Source organism: Castor canadensis, chromosome 3 (assembly GCF_047511655.1).
Source record: "Castor canadensis chromosome 3, mCasCan1.hap1v2, whole genome shotgun sequence".
NCBI lineage: Eukaryota > Metazoa > Chordata > Mammalia > Rodentia > Castoridae > Castor > Castor canadensis.
Genome location: NC_133388.1, coordinates 194501662 through 194523573, shown reverse-complemented (window position 1 = coordinate 194523573; position 21912 = coordinate 194501662). Strand labels below are relative to the sequence as shown.

The following is a 21912-nucleotide window of genomic DNA, read 5'->3' as shown; positions in this document are numbered from 1 at the left end:
ATGTGACTGTCTCTCTTTCTGCTGTAGTAGCATTTGTGTTTAATTTATCTAGCATTTACCAAACTGTACTGAAATCAGTCATCTATGTGCTGCCTCACATACTAGACTCAAAGGGTCTTGACTGCAAAAATCATGGACTGATAATCTTTTTTTTTTCCTAACCACACTCTGCTTAGTGCTTATCCCAGAAACAACATTCAACAAATCATTCTTGAATAAATGCATGCATGCACCATGCTATATAGGTATATCCTACTTAATTCTAAAATGTGACTATTCTTGGTAGAATGACTCATGCCTTGGAGGTGAAGTATTAATAAACTTTGTATTTGAGTTAGGGAAATGACAAGGCAGTTCTAACAAGAGATAACCTCAATTACTAGACTCTCTGTGGAAAAACAGTGTGGGACTAATACCTGGCCATCTGGGGCCTGGATGTTTTAAGGTGAAGCCACAGAGTATGGGTGCCCAACTTGAGATGTGACTGGTTTCAAGACAGAGCAGGCTGGTTTGGAGGCAATTAAGGAAGGTCAGTGAAAGAAGAAATCCCAGGGAGAATGTGTAGGCTGTGGTCCCTGGGTTAGGAAGGCAACCTCAATGAAGTTATCCAGAGCACTACACAGGGTTCACATGGAAGCCTCTTTGAGTTGGGGTTAGAACAGGCCTGCAGCCACAGATCACCAGGGCTGTGGTGGGTTCCTGCCCAGCCATTCCTCCTACTCTTGGTGGGTGTTTACGTGGTGCCGTTCTCTCTGAGGGCTCCAGCCCAGTGGTGCTTGATGCTTCCTCTCTACCTAAGTGAATTAATGAATTAATTGGATCTTTTCTCTCTTATGCTGCCTTGCAGTTCATTTTCATTTATATTCACCTTTTGTCCTGTTCTCTTGGCTAAATCTATCCTTCTTAAATCCATCCTATCTTAAATCTATAAACAGAAATTTGAAAGAGAGATAAACTTCCTCCACATTCGATTCTTAATAAGCTGAAATCCTGTCTCCAAAAAATGTTTCTGCCAGCTCTGTAAGCCAAATCCTAAAGTAATAAAATATATCAAGTAAAAAAGAAAGAAAGGAAATTGAACCAATTTTAAAAGAATACAGGCAACCTAAACATCCTTCTCTCCCATTCCTCCACCTGTCTGTCTCCTATAAATCATGAATGACATCTAACTCGAGGGGAAATAAGATGACATACTAACATGTCATGTAACAGTATAATACTATTAATAAAAATAATGGGATGGACTGTAGCAATGATAATTGTTATTATTTCATTGTAGCTATTATTTGTGGAATGATCCTATGGTACACTTAACATGTAAAACTTTATTGTATCAACAATCTTATCTAGTAGGTGGTATCTCATGCCAAAATTGATTTTCATAAAGTGAGTCAGGCTTTTCACATGAGGAGTAGAGTTGTAAGAGTCACTTCTCTTGCCTGTTATCACACAGTCGACAGTTACAAAGCCTGTGCATAAACCCAGAGGGGGCTCATACTCATCGCACTTAACATACAAGGGCTCCCACATCAAACATATCACACCCAGTGATATGTTTGGCAATTTTTAAGGAACACATATACATCAGAGGAAATTGGAGATAGAATTTTTCCCTTAAATCAAAACCTGTCTGTAAGCCAGACTGTGAAGATAAAGGCATGCATCAGAAAGGTACTTGTGGTCTTAGGATGATCTGACAACTAAATTGCTTGTTCAATTTGAGTTGTGTAATGTTCTGAAGTAGATTAAATATAAAGGATCCCATTTGCCAACTGCTAACAAAATTGCTAAATGTTACACATGGTTTGGAGAATTGCTTCTAATGAAGAACAAATGGAAGTAAAATACTAGAAAACGAAAGTGCCAATGCTATAAATATTTCAATAGATAAATTCAGCATCTTCTATTACACACTGTTAAGTATTTTTGACACTTGAATGATGTATTGACATCAGTCCCACTAATTAGAGAGTCTACTGTCTGCACAGTCATTATGAATAGCCCCAATTATGAAATAGTCTATTTGTATGACCTGAGGGCTCTACACACCATTTGAGGTCTGTATGTATCATTTGAGGGCTATAAAACCACTCCAGGGTGGTCTACATCCTTTGAAGGCTGTATCTGTCATTTAAGAGCTTTAGGTATCATTTGGAGGCTATATGTACGATTTGACTGCTCCATTTACAGTACTGCAGAGCAAAAGGTAGAGAGGCAACTGTGTTTGGAAGTCTGTAGAAATTGGGGTTGTAACTTCCCCATACTTCCTCTTTCTGTGTTGAGCCTCTTCAGAGCAGATAAAAGTGGGTAGCACTTGTAAAGTGTGGTTGTGAGTATGATGGCCAGCATTGGCAGGTCATCTGATCCATCTCCTCTTTGTATTTAAAACTCTGCCTGACGGTCATTTCTCTGATCATACCTGGCTGCATTTTTCCTCTTCTGTGTTCCCATAAAACAAACACTTATTATTTTAGCACTTCATCTTTTGCAAGATTCTCTTTTGAACATCTGGCTATCGTTACCTGTCTTAGTTGCTGCTCACCACATCATTCTAGGTAATTGCTATTATCATTCCTATTTTGTTGTGGAGGCAATGAATGATTTCATTTATGCTTCATACCTAGCCCCATGCCATGCAGAAAGTGCTCACTGTACTCGACAAATAATAATAAGCAGTCGATAAATGCCAACTATTATTAAAAGCAAATCAAATGCCCTAGCCTCAATTAAGAAATTTTGCAATTCAATATAAATAGTCACCCTAAGTGGCAATTTGATCTTAAACCCTTTGTAAATGCAGGTATTAAAATTGCATGACAATACTTGGATACAACATGGCCATCAACATAATCCAAATTTTACTTAAAATTTATACACTTTATTTTTAGTCTGTTAATCTTGATAAATGCCTTTTTGTAGAAAACTCTCAATTTATGCCATAAAGTCCAAGAGATCTACTACTTTATCTCTGCATCCATACAATGAGGCTAACAATCATAGAAACCTTACAGAGTTGATTTTAAATCCTAGGCAAACTATGATTTATTATGCAAATACCATTATTCATTATTTTGGTTTCCATGATTAATACAATTATTTGAATATAGCCTGACATACTTTGAGCTGGTTTCTTATACAACTACCATGACAAGTCCATGAAGTATCTTACTGATCTCTCAGAATAGCCTAGTCTATTTTCTACAGGAGTCAAGAGGTTTCCAGTGAGGTCTTCCATAGCGAGGCAGGAGTTGGTAGTAAGTAGGCATGTTTACTATCATTCACATCATAGTCACATCCCATGCTCCAGTTTGGAGACAGAAAGGGTGTTCCCAATCCCCACCCCACAGCTGGACAAACCTTCAGGTGCTTTGTGAGTCTCAGGTAAGGAGCTTCATGAGGAGCCACCTGGGTGTATATTTATTTGATATCTTAACATGAATTATATTTTCAATTCTGATCTGCTCTGGTCTACTTTCCAAATTGCAGAATGGGCCATGGGTAGAAAGGCCTATCAAGAGTATCAGAGGAAAAGGGAAAGAGAAAATTCACATGAGACACATCAGAACTCACCATTAGACAATATTTATAGATGCTGACTATTTCCCTGTCCCAGTGTTAGTTGGAGGAATTTAATGTAATATAATTAAAATCACAAACACATGAACTCTTGAATCTTTAAGGCATAGGAGTAATCTCTACAGTTACTAATTATAAACAGACACAGTGGTCATATTGTCCCAAGGGACAGCTCTTGAAAGCTCTCTATTCTGCAGATATATCTAAGTTTATGATCTTGGAAGGAGTCTCTTGGGGATGGGCTGCAATAATTGCTTCACCCTTCACACAATGCATAATTAGTCAACTTTTTTGGACCCATTCCATTTTTGCAAATACTTATCATGATTCTAACTTTGCTAGGAATTTAGAGGACCAGCAATGGAGGCCAGTGAGAAGCCCTTCACAGAGGAGAGCCTGAATACATGCCACCCACCGCTTCCTCTTCAATAGCACACTTCACATGTGTACGCATTGCCTGTGTGTCTCTGGGTGCCTGGGAATTGATTATTATTTTTTTTTTGGCTTGCCAACCATAGCCTTTATTTTTTTTTCCTTTTTCTTTTATTATTCATATGTGCATACAAGGCTTGGTTCATTTCTCCCCCCTGCCCCCACCCCCTCCCTTACCACCCACTCTGCCCCCCCCAATACCCAGCAGAAACTATTTTGCCCTTATTTCTAATTTTGTTGAAGAGAGAGTATAAGCAATAACAGGAAGGAACAAGGGTTTTTGCTGGTTGAGATAAGGATAGCTATACAGGGCATTGACTCACATTGATTTCCTGTGTGTGGGTGTTACCTTCTAGGGAATTGATTCTTGATTAATATAATATGACTAGCTCTCTGATCAGACAACAGCCTGTCTGTCTGGCTTCACCTTCTGCTTTTCTAGCCTGGATTCATTTATTTTGATGTATTTCCCTGAACTTTGTTTCTGTACTCTGTACCTTTGTTTGTGATGGTGCCTTTGTCTGCATCCTTCTCTACCTACCAAACACTTCAAGTTCAACTGTAGCATCATCTCTTCTAGGAAGCCTTTCTGCCATCTTTTACATGGTCATACACTCAGCACCCCAAGGTTCCTTCTTGTAGGCCCCTTACTATATTGAACTGTGATGAACCCAATCAGTCCTTATAATATGAAAATAAAGTTCTCCCAAGGCAAACAGATTAAAAACAACATATATTCTTACAGATCATAGGTATGAAAATAATATTCACAAGATGGTTATGAATAACCGATATTTCAACTTAGGTAATTAATAATTAGGTATTATTACTTGAAGTTTTAAATAGGTCAAAACTCTCTTGATGACTATAGGAATTGACCAATTTGCTAAAGAAATAACATTACTTAATACAATAATGAATGTTTTTGTATGGAATTCCTAGCGATAATGATTATGATAAGACTAATGGATTGCATGTTTGTTTTGCTTTATGGATAGCAAAGAATGGTTCCCCTTTATCCTCACTCTTGCAATGACAGCTAAGTCATTGCCCCAAATACAAGAGTCAAGTCCTTTGCCAAAGTGAGCAACAAAGCATAAACTTTGTCCCTTGACCCAGTTAAGTCTTCAAATTGCACTGAATAAAAAAAAGTTTACAAAAATTACCTTTCAGTAGTTTGGGAATAAACTGGATCAAAAAGAGTATTAACCAGGTGTGGCAGGGCACATCTATAAGGCCAGTGATTTAGGAGGTAAGGCAGGAGGACCACAAGATCAATGTCAGCCCAGATAAAGTTATTGAGACTCTATCTAAAAAACCTAATAAAAGCAAAAATACCTAGAGGCATAGCTCAAGTGGTAGAGTGCCTGACTAGCAAGAAGGAGGCCCCAGACTCCATTCCCAAAACTGCCAAAAGAGCAGAGAAAGAGAGAAGAGAGACAGAGAAATTTCAGTTTAAAAAAACTTATAAACAGAAAGGAAAGAAGGCAATATTTAGGAATTAGAAATAAAACCATGAGCAACAAAGAGTGTTGAAATCTGATTTTCAGATATACACTTCTGAAGAAAGAGATTGAGGAAGACTATAGAAAGTGGAGAGATCTCCCATGCTCATGGATTGGTAGAATCAACATAGTAAAAATGTCTATACTCCCCAAAGTAATCTACATGTTTAATGCAATTCCCATCAAAATTCCAATGACATTCATCAAAGAGATTGAAAAATCTACTGTTAAATTTATATGGAAACACAAGAGGCCACGAATAGCCAAGGCAATACTCAGTCAAAAGAACAATGCAGGAGGTATCACAATACCTAACTTCAAACTATATTACAAAGCAATAACAATAAAAACAGCATGGTACTGGCACAAAAACAGACAGGAAGACCAGTGGAACAGAATAGAGGATCCAGATATGAAGCCACACAACTATGAGCAACTTATCTTTGACAAAGGAGCTAAAAATATACGATGGAGAAATAGCAGCCTCTTCAACAAAAACTGCTGGGAAAACTGGTTAGCAGTCTGCAAAAAACTGAAACTAGATCCATGTATATCACCCTATACCAAGATTAACTCAAAATGGATCAAGGATCTTAATATCAGACCCCAAACTCTTAAGTTGATACAAGAAAGAGTAGGAAATACTTTGGAGTTAGTAGGTATAGGTAAGAACTTTCTCAATGAAACCTCAGCAGCACAGCAACTAAGAGATAGCATAGATAAATGGGACCTCATAAAACTAAAAAGCTTCTGTTCATCAAAAGAAATGGTCTCTAAACTGAAGAGAACACCCACAGAGTGGGAGAAAATATTTGCCAACTATACATCAGACAAAGGACTGATAACCAGAATATACAGGGAACTTAAAAAACTAAATTCTCCCAAAACTAATGAACCAATAAAGAAATGGGCACGTGAACTAAACAGAACTTTCTCAAAAGAAGAAATTCAAATGGCCAGAAAACACATGAAAAAATGCTCACCATCTCTAGCAATAAAGGAAATGCAAATTAAAACCATGCTAAGATTCCACCTCACCCCTGTTAGAATAGCCATCATCAGCAACACCACCAACAACAGGTGTTGGCGAGGATGCAGGGGGAAAAAGGAACCCTCTTACACTGTTGGTGGGAATGTAGACTAAGTACAACCACTCTGGAAAAAAATTTGGAGGCTACTTAAAAAGCTGGACATCGATCTACCATTTGATCCAGCAATACCACTCTTGGGGATATACTCAAAAGACTGTTACTCCAGAGGCACCTGCACACCCATGTTTATTGCGGCACTATTCACAATAGCCAAGTTATGGAAACAGCCAAGATGCCCCAGCACTGACGAATGGATTAAGAAAATGTGGTATCTATACACAATGGAATTTTATGCAGCCATGAAGAAGAACGAAATGTTATCATTCACTGGTAAATGGATGGAATTGGAGACCATCATTCTGAGTGAGGTTAGCCTGGCTCAAAAAACCAAAAATCGTATGTTCTCCCTCATATGTGGACATTAGATCAAGGGCAAACACAACAAGGGGATTGGACTATGAGCACATGATAAAAGCGAGAGCACACAAGGGAGGGATGAGGATAGGTAAGACACCTAAAAAACTAGCTAGCATTTGTTGCCCTTAACGCAGAGAAACTAAAGCAGATACCTTAAAGCAACTGAGGCCAATAGGAAAAGGGGACCAGGAACTAGAGAAAAGGTTAGATCAAAAAGAATTAACCTAGAAGGTAACACACACACACAGGAAATCAATGAGAGTCAATGCCCTGTATAGCTATCCTTATCTCAACCAGCAAAACCCCTTGTTCCTTCCTATTATTGCTTATACTCTCTCAACAACAAAATTAGAAATAAGGGCAAAATAGTTTCTTCTGGGTATTGAGAGGGGGGGAGAGGGAGGGGGCGGAGTGGGTGGTAAGGGAGGGGGTGGGGGCAGGGGGGAGAAATGAACCAAGCCTTGTATGCACATATGAATAATAAAAGAAAAATGGAAAAAAAAACCATGAGCAACAAAGAGTGTTGAAATCTGATTTTCAGCCACATAATTTGTACTTATCTTCTGATACATTGTAGGACAGCTAAACCTCAATGGGCATTGGTTTAGTACAGTGATTTTCAAATGTTTCCTTTTTTCAACCAAGGGATTCTTTCCTCAAACAAATTTTTATGCAGGCCCCAACATTCAAATCTGCTGTGAACAGGAAGTTCCACACTCCCTGACTCACCCTTGCCAGTTCTTCATAGAATACCAACTGGAAACCATTGGTCTATTTCAACCCTCTTTCCAGTGCTCCTATTCTTATGTGTCCCATTCCTGAACACCCCATGTAATAGAACACTTCTGAGGCCATCTGCACACAGTGGAGTGGTGATGATGTCAGAGACATACCTCATCATCAAAGGAGAAGAAATCTGCTGGAGGTGTGAAGGTCACGAATACATGATACATTGTTTTCCCAACTGAGTGTAGAACTAATTGGTTAGTAAGACAAAGTGGAGATTTTTAGCCACAATTTGGTCAAGGGGCTACCTACATATTGAACCCTAGATTTCACTACCCAGATAGAGTGTGCTAGACATCTACGTCTGAAAACACATTAAGAGTGGAGAATTGGTGCTCTCACCTACAACACAGGCCCTCCTACAGCTTTCTCCACTGGCAGTAGCTCCACTCAGTGGGACCTTAAGCAATGAGCCCTCTAACAACAGCCTTTAAAGACATGAGGGCATTTGTCAAGCTTCACTGAGACCTCATCTTTTAACATCTTCATTCAACCACATAAAGTCATTGCCAACTACTCAAGAAGATCTGAGAGTAGAAGATGAATAATAATTTCCAGTCCATGTTCTGATTTCCTCAAGGGGCACCATGTAAAACAAACATACATATGTATATGTATATAGTATACATATACTATATGTTTATAGATTTATACATATATAGATCTCCCATATTCACTCAATTGTCAGATCCTTGGATGATAGAGCTATGTGTAAGTGGAGAGCATCAAGTATACACATTTCTTCCTCAGTATCTGCAAGAAATTCATTCCAGAGTCCTTTTCTGTCATGAATACTAAAACCCAAAGATGCTCAAGTCCCTTCTATAAAACAAAGTAGTATTTATATATAACCCATTTAAACTGCCTAAAGGCTGTTAAAAGTTCAGAGTCAAGACTAAAAGTGTGTGGCTTTTCTCATCAGATCACATGTGGATCAAGCAACTGGATCCAGCACTTGATTGCCATGATAGTTGCAAAGAAGTTATTTACCACTCTTGGGTTCACGTTCCCACTCTGTGCCCTGGGTGTAAATATAAGACCTGTTTCATTAGGTTGCCATGAGCACTGAACTATTAATACATATACAGTGCTTAAACAATGGCTGACATCTAATAGGGTCAAATAATAAAGCTAACTATTTCTTGTTTTTATTATGCCGATTGTTATTGCTTTTTTTTGGTACAAATAGGATAATACTATGAATCACTGAGGAGGAATATGGATGAAAAACTGTACCAGACACACAGCAGCCACAAAATAAACAGTATCTTCTACTAATAGCATTCTTCTGATAGAGTTCACATTTGTTTTTCAAATAAATATACAGAATATTAACAGCCAATTCCATTTATGTATTTTCCCAGCATTGTAATACAAATGTGTATTGATATTTATTGGTAGACAATATGATTTTATGGTCATGTTTGAATTATTTTTAAATTTGAAAATGTCTACCATAAACCTCACCAAAAAAATTCCAGACTGTACACATATTCCACATAAAGTATATTGACATGGACATAAATATCTATACATGATTGTTGTGATAATCTAAGAAATTCTAATCCAAACCTCCAAACTGTGTGAAAGTCCCATGATGCTGACATAGGGAAAAGTTAGAGAAAGTTGGAGCTTAAAGCCATGAGCAGGGTCATGGAGTATATATTGTCCTGAGTCCCAGTGCCCTGTAGAGGAAGCTACAGTCCCTCTTTCACTCAGCCATTCTCTACATAGTCAATGACCACCTGTGTGCCAGGTGTAGTGATGTATATCACACTGTTTCTTCCTAAATGTTTCCAGGCAGTGTTGGGGGAGAGAGATGCAGAGGTAATTGGTCTAATGAGGATCACAGGAGGCTTTCAGAGAGGGGGTGGTTGGATAAGGTCACAGAGGAGATGATGTCTGACTTGAGTCTTGGTAGTGAGTAGAGGTGATTTCCGAAATGCTGTGCAAAGGACATTTCAGGCAACAATGGACTATAAGAGGAGAAATGTATCAAAAGCCCTGAGGGAAAGAGGCAGCATTAGGGCGTACAAATATGTTCAGGACTTAAGGCTCAAAGGCCTTGATTGCCAAAGTGAGGAACTGAAATTTTGTCTTGTAGAGGAATTTGAATTTTGTCTTTTAAATGGTAGGTAATGGTGTAAACCAACTTGCACAGCCAGGCTGTAAGGTAAGACCTATAGTTAGCAATATAGATAACTAAACTATGACCAAGAGAAGAGAATTTCAGAAATAAGAACTTCAAATCTTATAGCAGATTCTTTTTTTTTTCTGGTATAGTATTTTGGATTTATTTATATTTTTCTTTTTATTGTTATTGTTGTGTTGGGGGTGCATTGTGACATTTACAAAACTTCTATAATATGTCATAGTTGAATTCACCCCCTCTATCATTCTCCTTTATCCCCCTTTCTCCCCATTCCTGAAATAGTTTCAATAGGTCTCATTTTTCCATGTACATACATGTGTACACAGTATTTGCACCATATTCACACGCCTACACCCTCCCCCCACATCCTCTCCCTCCCCCGGTACCAACCCCACAGATAGGACCTGTTCTATAGCAGATTCTTGGGGTCAGAAGAAAGTTTGCTACATGTTACATCTCCACAAGTTCCCAATGGCCATCCATTGCATTGAAATGCATTTTTTAGGTTTTTAAGGGGTTCCTGGTTGATTCTTAAGCTGCACAATCCATGGGTATGTTCATGGAGGCCATCGATGTCTAGGCTATGTAAAAGTTCCTTTTAGAGTGCACTGACTTTCTGCTGGGACATTGCATCAGTCAGCATTTTACCAGAAGGGTCTCATTTATTCTTTAACAGCAGCCGTGGGGGGCTAATATCCTTCCTACCCCTCCTTTTCCTCTGCAGTGCAGGGAGAGGAGGCGATATTTCAGGGAAAGCAAGATCTCAAACTTGAGTTTGAACCTTGGAACTAAGACTGTTTGCCTTACAGCTTGTGCCCTAGACTCTGTATTCTAGGCCCTCCCATGTACAAATATTTTTCCCATTTCCACTGGACTTAATTCAGCCACAGACAGACACAGACAGCTGTCCTTTGTTGTGCACCTCCTGAGGGTTGGGCCTTGGCAGGAGACCATCCTTTGTGAGTTCATGTACAGCTTGACCGTGTGCCTGTCCTATTTGATTCCTGTTTTATTGTTTCAGGTTTTCATTCCATATTTTGGGACTTGGGTTGCTAAAGTGATCTTGCTTTATTCTAGGGTATGATACAAGGCTTTTCAATGTACTCCATGCAATGCTAATGGAAGCAGATTGGCTGTTCTGCATGGATGTGGGCTCTGGAGGCCTGCAGGGCCGGCTAATGGGATTTTTTTGTGGTATATTACTCACTTTCAAAAAGTCACACTGTTGAGTAATTTATAGAGAATGGAGCTTTTTTTTTAATAATGATCTTCAGCTATACATTTTCAGGAAATCTCTTTGGATTAGCATTTGACCTTTTTCAATAATCATATTGAATCAGCCTTATGCAGAGTCCCTAAATTTTTCTGTATGTCTCTCTTGAAAAGTCAATATGATGTTGGGGTCTAGTTTTAAAAGTCAAACTTAATAAGAAACTTCATATATTCTTTATCCTCTTCACTGGGTCTTGAAGTGCTTTCAAAACGAGGCCATAGTAATAAGATGGAGCTATGAATAGGAAGCAAGACAGAGAACAGGAATCTTGGGGCTGCTTAAAGCAGACACACTGGGGCCTCGTGACTGCTGGGTGTGATGCCTTTGTAATCCCCTTTCCGCTTTCATTTCTGCTTAGTCACATCTAATGGAGACACTGCAGGACTTAAATTAATGCCTTTGTCAAAGCAAGCAGACCTTTGTGGAGCATCTGTTCTCTGCCCAGGTTCTCAGGACGCATGCTGAGGAAGGACTGACTTCTTTCAGCACATGACTTTTTTTAATCAGGATATATTTGTTGTTCGGGGGGATTCAGTGTGACAATTCCAAATAGGCTTGCATGGTATGTTAGTTAGATAACCCCCACCCTCTCTCCCCTCAACTCTCTCCCTGCCCCACTTAAAGCAATTGCAAGAGGCTTCACTGTTGTTTTTTGTATATGTATATGAATTCCATCAACCATATTCCCTCACCTTTAGCACCTGAGTTTTGAGACTCATTTCTGCTGCTGGCAAACAGAGTGACCTTGTATGAGTCATTCAGTTCTTTGAGCCATAGTCTTTTGATATATGAAATAGAAATTGAGGCTCCTGTTACTTAGGCTTTTGTCTGATCAGAAAGAACTCTAAGACATGTTGAGTGATTAAAGCAAATATAGAGAAATGTCTAGAACCTTCTCCAGTTTTTGGGTATGCCTGTGCATGTTTTCAGAATATATGTAATATAGTAAATGTGCATACATATACACACGCACATGTATATGGATGTAGTCTAGAAGTTTCTACAAGAAGTGATTGGACTCTGGGGAATGGAACACTTTATATTTGTTGATATGAGTATTTTCTCTTCCCATAACTATATTCTAGTTTGAAAATACAAGTTAGAATATTTGTCCTCTGTGGGGCTGTTGAAGGTCAAGCTAGGGCAAGTACAATGGGTCTTTCCCCATGATTCATAAGCAGTGGTTTGCTTCTTGGTCCCTAAGCCTGGGAGTCTGACATGCTCCCTGCTGTGCACAAGCTTCCCTAGTCTTTCTACAACTGGCTTCTTTGTACTCAATCTTAGCATAATAGGAAAGATCAGATACAGAAATATATGGAAGACCCTTAATGCTGGTGAAGACAGACATTCTACTAGGGTGAGTCTCTGGTTATGAAATGGATAAATCTCTTGATTCCAAACATATTGAATGTCAAATTGAAAGGGAACTGGCAATCACATAATCCAAGGCCAGGTTTCAGAGCTGGGAAAAGTGAGGCCTTGGGGATGATAGGTCATAGCAGAGCATCTCTAGTGGACTTGGGGTATGCTGCCCAGACTCTCCCTTAGGCCTGAGCTGCCCCTTCCTCACACTGCTGAGGATGTTGGAGGCCAAAAGCAATCAGCCCAGACTAGGGAGTGCCTTATCTAGAGAAAGCTGCTCACCCAAGGTTACATGTGTATACCATGCATGGGTACAAAGACCTGGCTTTTACACAGTGGCCAGGTCCAGAACCCCTTATGGTACTGATAAAGTTTTGGTGAAGCTGTCAAGATAATGCACTGTAACTCTTCCCCTGTCCCATCTTCTTCTTCCACAGGTAGTCCACCTGAGAGCACAGCCCAGTGATTTCAGAGTTTCTTTATGCTCTCAGAGCCAGGCAATGGCATACCCGAGCCCACTGTCCAGGTCTCTTCATGGTATAGTGTCTCACATGCTACATGACCCATTCATTGAGATATGGTAGTTAGAATGGGTACAATTACACCTACCATTGTCATCTACCTGCATGACACAATTGGGAGCTCAGATGAAGTATGGATGGGTGTTGACCCCGCCACCCACACTCCGAGAGACCTGTCTTCCCTCCATTGCACCAATTCTGCCTTCTCAGGTTGCAGCAAGAAGAAAGGAGGCCAGGTTGGGTAGAAGGACACCACAGACACCAACCATGCAGACCAACAGAAGAAAGCCAAAGGTCTGAATTCTATCACCTTCCCAGCTGGGATTTCTTCTAGCAGGATAGGCAAGGCAGCACAGGAACACACAGAGCCATTTCTTTCTGCCATCAAGGCCATGTGGACAGACTCCAGCTCCACTAAATTTTCCACATACTCTTCAGTACCTCCCATTTTCCACTGTCCACACCCTCTCCCTTGAGATTCCTTCCTCTACCCTCATCACAATCTCTCCTACAATTCACCCTGGAACAATTCTCTCTTAGGTTGGCAAGACGATCAAAACTGTCTTATTTCTTCCTCATGTTTAAGTCTGTAAGTCCATTGTAGACTTAGGCACTTGTCCTTGTTAGACCACTTTGTAATTTGACCAGCTTAAACCATTCCACATCTACAAACAAATCATAATGTGTAGAACATTCTGACAGCCAGAGTTCTCTTGAGGGGCTTCCACATGTATGACTCAACCTCACAACTTCTTACTATTTTACTATTTCTTACTGTTTTCTCCTTCATAGCACTATCTACTATTCACCTGTCTACCTGCTCCACTGGTCTGAAATCCTTTATCTCTCTGTGAAAAGGAGCCCTTTTCCTCTGATCTCTTCATATGGTGCTTCTACAAAAGTTTGGGAACAGGGACTTGTAATTGGGCATTAGTTGTCACAAACCTTCGAGATCAGGACACCACCATCATCATTGCCATGACTGTCATCATTCATTGTTATTGTGATTAATGTTATTATTTTTATTATTTTACCTTGAACATGATGAACAGAGATTTCATTGCTTTTTCCCACATGGGAAACTCAGATCTTTCTCTGGAATCTTTAACCATTTCAGTTTTTCTATAGACCAGGCCTGCTTTCCCAACCTCCAAATATGCATGTACATATGTATGTGTGTTAATGTATATTTTTCGTGGTACTGGGATTTGAACTCAGGACTTCCTACTGACTAGGCAGGTGTTCTACTACAAAATCCGCACCCTGAGCCCTTTATTTTGCTTTAGTTATATTTCATATAGGATCACATGGCTTTTTTTTTTTTTTTTTGCCTGGGACTAACCTGGACCCACAATCTTCCTCCTATACCTCCCTATGGAAACTACAGATGTACACCACCTGGCTTATTTGTTGAGGTAGAGTTCTCACTAGCTTTTTGCTCAGGCTGGCCTTGAACCATGATCTTCCTGATCTCCTTCTCCCAAGTAGCTAGGATTATACGTGTGTCCTACCATGTACAACTTGAGCCTTCAAATCTTTTGTGATTGTTGACACAGGTGGGCAGAGTGTGGGAGCCCTGTGCTACCTGAGCCAGGTAAATATTCCCCATCTTTGTTTCTGTTCCACCCCTGCAGGGAAGCTTCTATGTCCCCTCAGAGAACTGCATGCAGCATGCACATAAGTGGCACCGTGACCTGTGCCTCCTGCTCCTACATGCCTACAGAGGACTTCGCCTCTATTTCCTGGTCATCATGAGGGACATCCCAGAGCTGCCACAGATGGAGCTGGGTAAGGGTCAAGGGCAGGGGCATCCCAGCAGCTAATATTCTTCATTTGGAAAGGGAACCAAGACAAGTCAACGTGCTTTTGTAAATGTCACAATGGCAACACTCAGGTAGGTTTCTCTATGCTTCTCCACCTTCTAGCAAGAGAGAATCTGTAGTGCAAATGTGGAAAGAAAAGATAGGAATTCCTCAAGGTCCATCCATTCACTCATTCATTCATTCACCGAGCACTTTTTGAACACCTGCTACACAGCTGGCACAACTGCTACATAAGGTTAAGTTGCTTTCCAGGGGAAAATGCTACTTGATAGCCTTTGAACATCAGGCTGTCAATCCTCAGTACTGCAAATGGAAACAAATTAGGGTGTAATTACAGAATTGCAATTACAGGAGTGAAAAACAAGCCTAATAATGAGCTACTTATCTATAGTAAAGAACTGTATACACACAAATATACACATACATATATGTACACACATATCCATATAACCATGTATACATGTACACACACATATAGTGGATGGTTATAGAAACTTTACAGTGTCCACCATATTTGGCTATCTGGGGCAAATTGATTCTTGCACATAGACTTTTCAAAGGTTAAACATAATTGAGCCTAAGTCCCTCTTGATTAACAGATGATGGAAGTGAAGTACAATAACTGCTCAATGTCACAGAGCACTGTGTAGCAGAATCATGACAACACTTCAGAGATTATGCACTGACTCCCGGGGTAGGGTCCTTTGTGTCACATCACCCTCAGATACAGCAGGTGATATGTTGTGGTTCTGCTCAAAGTCTATAGCAGGAGCTGAGCTCCCAGGCTGGGATTCAGGGTTAAAACCTATTTCCATTATCAGAATCTTGCTGGGCACTGTGACTCTCCTATTTATACTCCTAGATGCCCAATAGCTGAGACAGCCATGGCTTCAGTGGCGTCCATGGGCACATCATCTATTATTGAAATGAACAGAACACATGGCAATAATGTAATCGCAAATTTTGCTTCCCCACCAAACCTGGGGTCTATGAGAGCTGGGTCCCTCTCAGATTCCTTATGTGTTCTTCCTTGACTGCTGAGTGAAGGAGTAGGGGCAGTACTAGAGTGGGTGAGTGAATTTCAGACTCTTTTGCTTTCTAGCTGCATTAGCTGTGACACCCTGACCAAACCCTGTGCTCAGGCACTGTTCTTTGAATCAGGCAGTCCTTGAATATTTTTCAAATGCAAATTTTATGAAAGCTATACAGACATGCATGGGGTCTGGGCATATGGCTCAGTGGTGAAGCACTTGTTAGGCGCTGAGTTCAATCCCTACCATAACCAAAACTAAACAAAACCAAGGACATGGACAGAATCAGAGTTAATTACATAGTTCAGTAGCTCAAAGGAAAAGGGATGTAGTTCAGCTTCCTGATATCAGTTGCTGGAAATGGGTATTATCGGCTTCTGGATAACCCTTTTTTAACCTCAGAAAACCAAATTTCTTTTTTTTATGCATTTTTTAAATAATATTTTTATCGAGCACCAGGCATTGTGCTACACATTGTGGACACAGCTGTTGTGAATATGATGAAAGTCTCTTGTCTTTTGTGGTTCACTGACCCAGGTCAGCAGTAAGGCGGGAAGATGTGTGCTGCTAATCCTATCATCAGCTATCTGTCCAGGTGCTCACACTTACCTGGCAGCAATGCTTCAGTTAAAATCCATACAGCAGAGCCTGGTGCAGTGGGTCACACTTGTAATCTCACCACTCAGGAAGATGAGGCTGGAGGTTCTGGAGTTCAAAGACAGCTTGAGCCACATAGGGAGAGCCTGTCTTAAAAACCAAAAGAAAAAGGAGAGAAAAAAAGAAAGAAAGGAAGGAAGCAAGGAAGGCAGAAAAGAAAGTAAGAGAGAAAGGGAGAGACAGAAGCAGGGAGGAAAGGAGAGGCAGGAAGGAAGGAAGGGGGGGAGGGAGGGAGGGAAGACAAAACAAGACAAGAAAAGTGAAGAAGAGAAGAGAAAAGAAAGAAAAACATACCACAACCACATGCAAATGATGGACCATGGCATCATGGAACAAGAGGAGAGTTGCAGCTGTCACAATTTAATCACGAATAGTACAGGCTGCTGGTCCCTGCTGGTCAGATGGCACATCCCAGGCTACCCCATGGGCAGCTTGCAAGTTTCTAGTGCTGATTAGTATCCTGGACTGGAGCTTGCAGTCTGCCACCCCACTTCTCTGAGCTGCTGATTTTTCTTCTGCAAGGTGGAGATGCAAATCCATGCCCCATAACTGGTACAAAATCTCTGTGAGTGTGTGTGTGTGTGTGTGTGTACATGTGTGTGTGTTTGCTTGTGTGTGCACACCCGAGACAGTACAGATAAATGTTGAATCACTTTGGACTTGCAAGTGCTACATAAATTGGGAGACCTACTTCCTCTCATAAATGTATTCATGAGACAACTTCGACCTTCATCTAGTCCTTAGCCCATGCCTCTACGTGAGGCTTACCATCTTTACACTCATGCTTCCGCCCTCCAGGCGGTTAGGATAGATGTGAGGACAGCGTCAGCAATTGTATTTGTCTCTGTGACTTTGATGCCAGCTTGAAACTTAGGCTTTTTCTTTTAATTAGCAACTGTTGCATTTTGGTGCATGTCTGTTTAATTGTGTGGTATTTTTTCTTCCTTCCTAGAGGCCCTTGGTGTTGAAGAAACACTCTCTCAGCTGTGCTCAGAGCTACAGGTAATTAGAACACTGACCTTGGGTCTGAATGAAAGGAAGTAGTCCTGTCACTGAATGAATGAGGCTCCTTCTGCCAGCAGCTCAGAGCCCCAATCTCTGAAGCAAGGAGTTTTGCAAAAAAAGGAAACATTTACTCAGGAGGCAGTCATTGTGTGGATATGGGGAACAAGCATCAAATGTACCTTCCTGAGGATAGGGTTTGGGGGCATTTATGGGTCAGAGAAACAGGTTGGTCTGCGGCCATCTTGGGGAAGGTAAGAAAAAGTAATGGGGGTCCTGAACATTGTGATTGAGCTTTGCAGCTCTTCAAAGTAGGCTTGTTCAGAAAATTCCTATAAATGCAATATACACAACCAGTATGAAAGTGACCATATATGAGGAGTGAGATATATAATTAAGTGAACAGGGTCTATTACTTTCCTGTTTAGCCAGTGATGAATGGAAGTAACTATAAGCAAGGGAAGCTAGAGGGTTTATTTGGGTTTTCCCTGGGTTTCAAAAGAAATAATGTGCTCTGTCTGGTTTTAAACTTTAACTGAGGAAGGAGAATGGCTGAAGCCAGTTACAAGAGAAAAAAATTTACTGTTTTTGTTATAGGAACTTGGTAACAGGGAAAGCAAACATAGTTGTGTGAATTAGGAATATGTGCTTAAGACATACCTGACAGCTCTGTGCTATTGGTATTTTCCATCTCTGGGATCTCCTCACATCCCATTGCATAAGATGGTCCAGACGAGTTCCATTGTTCATATACAAAGAGAGGCAAATCAAGACTGGAAGGATGTCAGGTGAATTAGGATGAATGACGCAGCTATTCATTGCTGGAAGCAGAACTCAAAACAGACTATTTTGTCACAACTTCAGACAAATTGCTTCATCTTTATAAACACTGATTTTCCAATCTGTAAAGTGGGGATAAAAAAATCCTTTGGTTTTTGTTGACATCTTTTTTCTCTTAGCCAATAAGCATATCACACCCTTGCTAGGGTTCTCTGGCTGCTGTTTGAGGTGTATTTTGTTTACTTCTTCATTTAACCCATGGACATAATTCTATGACATAATTGTATTGTGTTCAGTGGATGAAGTGTCAGGGCTTGGTTCACAAAGGGTGAACCACTTTACCAGGGTCAGCACTAGCTGGATAGGGTTATGTGTCCTGGTCCCTGTGTCACTGAGTCCCTTGCTCTTTAGCACAAGGCCACACCAAGGAGCAGAACTGAACAGAGGTAGGGTCTGTGAAGATTCACGAGGCCTGGAACAGGGCAGAGTATGCAGACAAGGCTAACCATAGTGTTTGACACAATCATCCCAGGCCAGGCCTCCAGCTTGGCACTCCCTTCTTCATAGACTAGGTTCTGATGTGGTTAAGCAGTTATGTTCCTTTTGTTTTCTTGGCTATGATCATCAATGCTTCCTTGGCAACTCCTGACTGTAGTCTGTTGGCCCAGGTGAGTTTTCATTAATTTCATCAAACATTCCTCCTGACATCTAGGAAATGCTTAAGGAATGCTGGAATGAATGAATGGATTGCAAAAATAGTCCAAGCTGTCAGAGGTGAGGAAGGAAGTAACACTGGAAAAGTGAATAGCCCCTCCCGGGTTTATGGGCTCATTTGTGAAGTGAACCTGACCTCCATGTCTTCATTCATCAGTCCAACAGCCTCACATGTGTTGTCCTGTGTCATGTACCACATGCAGGGCAGTGGGTGGAGTACACTCTGCCCAGACTGCAGGATGTTACTGGAAAAATATCATTAACTATCAGTTCTTGTGTCTGGCAGGAAAAGAATTCAGGGAAGATGCAGAAGCAGCAAAAGTAATGGTTAAGTTTATTAGGAAAGAAATTTAGTATAACAGGATAAAAGTAGGGAGAAATGGAACAAAGAGAGAAGCATTTCCTGCCCCCATGCAGGAAATGAGAGTAAAGACTCAAAATGATGGCCTCCATCTCTTAGTCTTATACTGGAGAACTAGGGGATTACACATGGTCAAAGATAACGCATCTGGGTGGCTGAGCTGGCTGTTAGAGTAGGGAAGGGTCATCGTGGCCCACCCAAAACACAGAGACACCAGGTATGCCTTAGAACTTCTCTCTGCCAGATATGATTATTCTCCACTCAGCCAAGGAGCCTGAGAGTTTAGCATCCCAAAGAGAAAAGCAAAACAGGTAGCTTCTTTACTCTGCCTGTTCCTGTAACTTGGTATCTAAAAGGAGATGGGAGGAGCTAGTTGCTCTGGCTTTTCAGTTTTTACTTCCTCATTCCAGTGTCTGGTCTGTCCCTTTAAATATTTATTAAAATAATAGAATTTTCCTGTCTCCTCATCTATCTATCCTGCCTCACAGGACACAGTCCCAAATCTGCTGGACTGGCTATCAGCTTCAGACAGGTCTTTTTCCCTCCAGGTGGCTGTTTCCCTGGGTATGAAAGAAACTGTTATAGGGCTGAGATTGTTATTGAAAAAAAATGGCCTTGATAATTATAGGAGAAAAATTTAGGCAAGACGCAAAGATTCAGTAAAAGTAATATTAGAGTTTATTAGGAAAAGAATACGCTTTCAACAGTCTGAAAATGGGTTGTCTCTAGAGTGAGAATAACAGGGTCGTGTTTTAAGGTTGGAATATTTGAAAAACTTTTAGCTTGGGTCCTTTTGGGCCCTGGGGTGACCCAAATTCAGAAATTTGGGTTATTGTCTTGTTAAGAGAGACGTTGAGTAATCTACTAGTTCCTGCTCTAATTGATAGAGAATTTCTGTTCGAAATTCCTAACCTTTGCTCTATGTAGCTCTTAGGTCTGGGTCTTTATTTTGTTAAATTCACTGGTGAAAACCTCTCTACATGCCAGACATAGTTGATATTTAGAATGTGGATTACTCTTGGGTAAAGCGTGAATTATCTTTAAGGTAGTGGGTAATTTTTAAGCATCCTGTGCTAGCCTCTGGGCTCTGGCTACCTGATTTTAAATAGAAATTAGTGGAGTTTGGAAGTTGAATTACAGTGGTTTCTTTCTGTCTTCTTCTTTTGGCCACCGTTTATGTCTAACTGTTATCTATCAAGAGAGGTCAAATAAGCATGTGCTCAGGATGCAGCAGGCACACAGTACCACTCTGTAGGTGCTGCTGTCTCTGCCATTGTTCATCCTATTCCATGGACCTGGTCAGGGTGGCACATGAGAACATCGTGTGGGAACTCAGGTCACTTGTTACTAATTTCACCCAGGAGGAAGCAGACCCTAGTGGTCCCTATAGAGGCAGCTACTTTGGAGACCAGCCTTGAAGGAGTAACAGAATTTTGCAGTTTTGTATAAGGGCAGCAGTGGAGTCTGGAGGTAGGAGGCTATGATTGTGAAATAGTAGGCAGGACTCCAAGAAGGGAAAGCCTGAGAGGACTGAGATGCAGGTGAAGGAGCCCAAGCTAATGAAGGAGAGGCCTGTGTGTCCCATGCATCACAGTACTGAAATGAATCCCCCAGGTCATAGGGAGCCATGAAGAAGGAGGATGACATTCCTTTTGGGAACTAAATGGAAAAAGAAACTACTAAGATTGGTTTCTACCACAGAGCACTTATCAAATGTGGAGGATTTCCCACACATCAACAATCTATTCCCTGACGCAAGCTGGAGAGACCCCACTGTCTAATTCAATTCAATTCTGACACCGTCTACCTGGGCTTGGCATCTGATCCCACAAGACTGCCCTTCTTCAGATGCCAGATGCAAGTTCTGGTCCTCTCCTACTTCTACCCAATCATTTATAAACTAGAGATTACCACGCCCCCTCCTCTAATTTGATTGTTTGATCCAGTGGCTCACAGAACCCAGGAAGCACTTTTCTGATATTACTGATTTGGTATTACAAAGGAAGTTGGATGCAATGACTCACACCTGTAATCTCAGCTACACAGGAGGCAAAGATCTGGAGAATCATGTTTCAAGGTCAGCCCAGGCAAAAAGTAAACAAGAACCCATCTCAACAACAACAACAACAACAACAACAACAAAAACTGGGAGTGGTGATATGCACCTGCCAGCTCCAGGCTGGCCCAGCAAAATCAGAAGACCTTATTTCAAAAAAAAAAAAGAAAAAAGAATAAAGAAAAGCTGAAAGCATTGGTAGCATGATTCAAGTGACAAGAGTATCTGCCCAGCAAGTATAAGGCCCTGAATTCAAAACACCCAGTACCAACTAAAACAACAATAAAAAAGAAAATTATAAAAACTATATAGATGAATAGCCAGATGAAGGGGTGCATAGGGCAAGGTCTGAAAGGAGCCTGAAGGGTAGAGC

At 40.8% G+C, this 21912-nt stretch overlaps 1 protein-coding gene across 2 annotated transcripts in view; it reads left to right on the top strand.

Annotated features, from left to right (window-relative positions):
• Window positions 1-21912, top strand: part of Fam135b (family with sequence similarity 135 member B) — a 313120-nt gene that overhangs the window by 243038 nt on the left and 48170 nt on the right. For both annotated transcript variants that reach the window (XR_012446457.1, XM_020188245.2), the window contains exons 8-9: window positions 14750-14903; window positions 17579-17628. Coding sequence is in view for 1 of the 2 variants with exons in the window: in XM_020188245.2 (XP_020043834.2) it covers window positions 14750-14903; window positions 17579-17628 (204 nt within the window). In the remaining variant the exon portion in view is untranslated. The remainder of the gene's footprint in view (window positions 1-14749; window positions 14904-17578; window positions 17629-21912) is intronic.